At 20.2% G+C, this 4,122-nt stretch overlaps 1 protein-coding gene across 1 annotated transcript; it reads left to right on the top strand.

The window, feature by feature from the left end:
* Positions 1–153: 153 nt before the first annotated feature.
* PGAL8A_00075400 (AP-1 complex subunit beta, putative) lies at positions 154–4,015 on the top strand (the record flags this gene model as incomplete). The annotated part of the gene is made up of 8 exons (XM_028675156.1): positions 154–2,287; positions 2,495–2,576; positions 2,736–2,797; positions 2,902–2,972; positions 3,183–3,317; positions 3,419–3,526; positions 3,678–3,794; positions 3,956–4,015. 8 exons carry the CDS (start codon positions 154–156, stop codon positions 4,013–4,015), a joined length of 2,769 nt encoding a protein of 922 aa, XP_028525870.1.
* Positions 4,016–4,122: the final 107 nt, after the last annotated feature.

Below are 4,122 nucleotides of genomic sequence, written 5' to 3'. Positions count from 1 at the left end.
TATATATATATATATATATATATATATATATATATATATTAATATAATTTAATTTTTTTTTTTTTTTTTTTTTTTTTTTTTTTTTGACATATATCTTATTATTTACATTGTTTATATTTTTTTTTTCTTTTTACATATAAAATATTTTACAAAATGTCTGATTTACGTTACTTTCAAACCACGAAGAAAGGAGAAATTCATGAGTTAAAAGAAGAATTACATTCTTCACATAAAGAAAAAAAAAAAGAAGCAATAAAAAAAATAATAGCTGCTATGACAGTAGGAAAAGACGTTTCAACTTTATTTTCTGATGTTGTAAATTGCATGCAAACGTCTAATATAGAATTAAAAAAGTTAGTTTACTTATATGTAATAAATTATGCAAAAGTTCAACCAGAGCTAGCTATTTTAGCTGTTAATACATTTAGAAAAGATGCATCTGATCCAAACCCTCTTATTAGAGCACTTGCTATTCGTACAATGGGATGTATTAGACTAGAACAGATAACTGAATACTTAATTGAACCATTAAGAAGATGTTTAAAAGATGAAGATCCTTATGTTAGGAAAACAGCTGTTATATGTATCGCCAAACTATATGATATATCTCCCAAATTGGTAGAAGAAGAGGGATTTATTGATACTCTTTTAAATATTTTAGATGATAATAATGCTATGGTTGTAGCTAATGCTATAATTTCATTAACTGATATTTGTGAAAATTCAAATAAAAGTATTTTAAAAGATGTTATTAATAAAGATGAAAATAATGTTAACAAACTTCTTAATGCTATTAATGAGTGTGTAGAATGGGGTCAAGTTTTTATCTTAGATGCTTTAGTTCTATATGAACCCAAAACTAGTAAAGATGCTGAAAGAGTTTTAGAAAGAATTTTACCTAGATTATCTCATGCGAATTCAGCTGTTGTTCTTTCATCTATTAAAGTTATTTTAAGTTTATTAGATAAAATTACTGATAAAGAGTTTATTAGAAATGTTCATAAAAAATTAAGTCCATCTTTAGTTACCTTATTATCAGCAGAACCAGAAATACAATATATAGCTTTACGAAATATTAATTTAATAACTCAAAAGTTGCCAAATATGCTTGCAGATAAAATTAATATGTTTTTTTGTAAATATAATGAACCTGTTTATGTTAAAATGGAAAAATTAGATATCATAATTAGACTTGTTTCAGATAAAAATGTAGATTTAGTTTTATATGAACTGAAAGAATACTCTACAGAAGTAGATGTAGAATTTGTTAAAAAAAGTGTTAGAGCTATTGGAAGTTGTGCTATTAAATTACCACAATCTAGTGAAAAATGTATTAATATTTTATTAGATTTAATAGACACCAAAATTAATTATGTTATTCAAGAATGTATTGTAGTTATAAAAGATATTTTTAGAAAATATCCAAATAAATATGAAAGTATTATTACCATTTTATGTGAAAATTTAGAATCATTAGATGAATCTAATGCTAAAGCATCACTTATATGGATTATCGGAGAATATGTAGAAAGAATAGATAATGCAGATGAATTAATAGATTCGTTTTTAGAAAATTTTAATGATGAACCATATAATGTTCAGTTGCAAATTCTAACAGCTAGTGTAAAATTATTTTTAAAATGTTCGAAAAATACTAAAGATATTATTACAAAAGTGTTGAAATTATCTACAGAAGAAAGTGATAATCCTGATTTAAGAGATAGAGCTTATATATATTGGAGGTTGCTTTCAAAAAATATAGATGTTGCTAAAAAGGTTGTTTTAGCAGAAAAACCACCTATTCAAGATGAAAATAAAATTACTGACACAAAAGTTTTAAATAAGTTGATTAAAAATATTTCTATGCTTTCCTCTGTTTATCATAAATTACCTGAAACATTTATCTCAAAAAAAAGTAATTTTTCCTTATCATCTGATAATAATGAAGATCGTATAGAAAATGGAGAAGAAGATAATGTGCATAAAATCAAAAAACAAATGGAAAGGCAAAAATATGAAAGTTATTCGAGTGATAGTAAAAAATCTAATAATTCTAAATCTTCTACAGATTCAGATAATAATTCATCTGATAATGTTAATGATGAGAAAGATGAGGATGAAGAAGAAGATAAAAAATCAATGGATTTGATAGGATTAAATGAAGAAGCTCATAAACCAAAAAAAAATATTCCTCCTGTTAAATTAGTTCAAGTTCTAGTTGCAGAGGATACTGGTTTAAAAGGAAATAGCGGCTTATCTATTTTATCATCATTAAATCGTATTGAAGGTAAATAATTTTGTAAATTATCATAAAATATATAAAAATGAGATAAAAAAAATATATATTATAATAATAATAATTATAATATGAGAATAATAAATACTTATATAAATAATTTTTATAGTAGTTACTATTATATTTTATGTAACAATTTTTTCTCCTTTTATTCTTATTAAGAGAATGTAATTTTTTTTTTTTTTTTTTTTATCATAGGTAAAATTCAATTAAAAATAGTTGTAACTAATAAAACGCCTAATACCTTAGTTATATCAGGAGTTCAAATAAATAAAAATTCGTAATAATAAAAAAAAAAAAAAAATATATAAATATCCATATTAACTTTAATACATGTTTTGAGGATATATTTTAGAAAAATTTAAGTTTATGTGTATACTATTTTTTAAAATTTTGTTTTTTTTTAACATAATTTTTATTAATTTTTTTTTTTTATTAGTTTTGGCTTATCTTCTCCTAACAATTTAGGTGTACAAAACATTCCTTGTGAAGAAACAAAAGGTACAAATAAATATATAAAATAAAAATTAATACTTCCAAATACTGATTTTATTTAATAAAATTATTATATTTTTACTTTTTTTTTTTTTTTTTTCCATTTGTAGAAATTAATATAATTTTAATACCAAATATTTTAAATTCCAATACACCTCCAACAACCCCTTTATTCTTACAAGTTAATAAATAAAAATGAATAAATAATTTTATGAAATAGTAAATTATTTGTAAAAGAAACATTTTTAAATATAAGATATAGGAAATATTATTATTATTATTAAATATTCATTGTATATAATCGTCATATTGATATTTTTTATTTCTTTACTTCATTACAATTTTACATTTTTTTTTATCCTTATCATATATGTTTTAATGTATATTTTAGGTTGCAATAAGAACAAATATAGATATTTTTTATTTTAATGTTCCTTATGATATTTTCGTTGTTTTTGTTGAAAATTTCAATATGGAAAAAGAAATTTTTAAAAAAAAATGGCAAATTATAGAAGATTCAAAAGAAGTAATATGCTTTTAATTTTTATATATTATATTTATATAATTTTTTTTTTAAATAATTTTTATATATACCATTTTATTAATTTTTTTTTCAAATATTTATAGAGTATACTGATGGCAACTAGTCCAATGCTTATAACATCAGATATATTAATAAAAAGGATGAAGATTTTTAATATTTCATTAATAGCTCGTAGAAATGTAAATAATATGGTAATAAATTTAAAAAAAGAGACAACACATTTTTTTTTTTTTTTATTTATTATGTTAATTTTTTTAATGTTAAAGTTATATTATCATTTTAATTTCTACAACATTTTATTCATTTTTTTTTTTTTTTTTTTTTTTTTATAAATATATTTAGGAATTATATTATTTTGCCTGTCTAACATCAAACAATTTAGTTATATTAAGCGAAGTTACTATTCAATCTGAAAAGAAAGCAGTTAAATTGTGCATTAGGACAGATTCTTTATCAGTGGTAATATATAAAAACTCTAATCTTTTTAATTAAAAAACACATATATATATATATATATACAAAAATAGTAAATGAATAAATTATATTAATTATAATATGATTTATATTTAAAAGACAAATTTTTTTTCAAATATAAATTTACATTTTTATTAAATGTTTAGGTACCACTTTATAAGTTACTTTTTGTTAAAGCATTTTCATTAAGTGTAACCCAATCTTAACTATTTTTTGAAAGAAATATTTTATTTATTCTTTTATATTTTATATTTTATACTACTATATTTTTTTATATTCTATTATACTTTTTTTTTTTTTTTTTTTTTTATGT

This window comes from Plasmodium gallinaceum, assembly GCF_900005855.1.
Source record: "Plasmodium gallinaceum strain 8A genome assembly, contig: PGAL8A_v1_53, whole genome shotgun sequence".
Classification (NCBI taxonomy): Eukaryota; Apicomplexa; class Aconoidasida; order Haemosporida; family Plasmodiidae; genus Plasmodium; species Plasmodium gallinaceum.
Note: the sequence above shows the minus strand (reverse complement) of the source record. Positions and strands in the feature narration are given on the sequence as shown.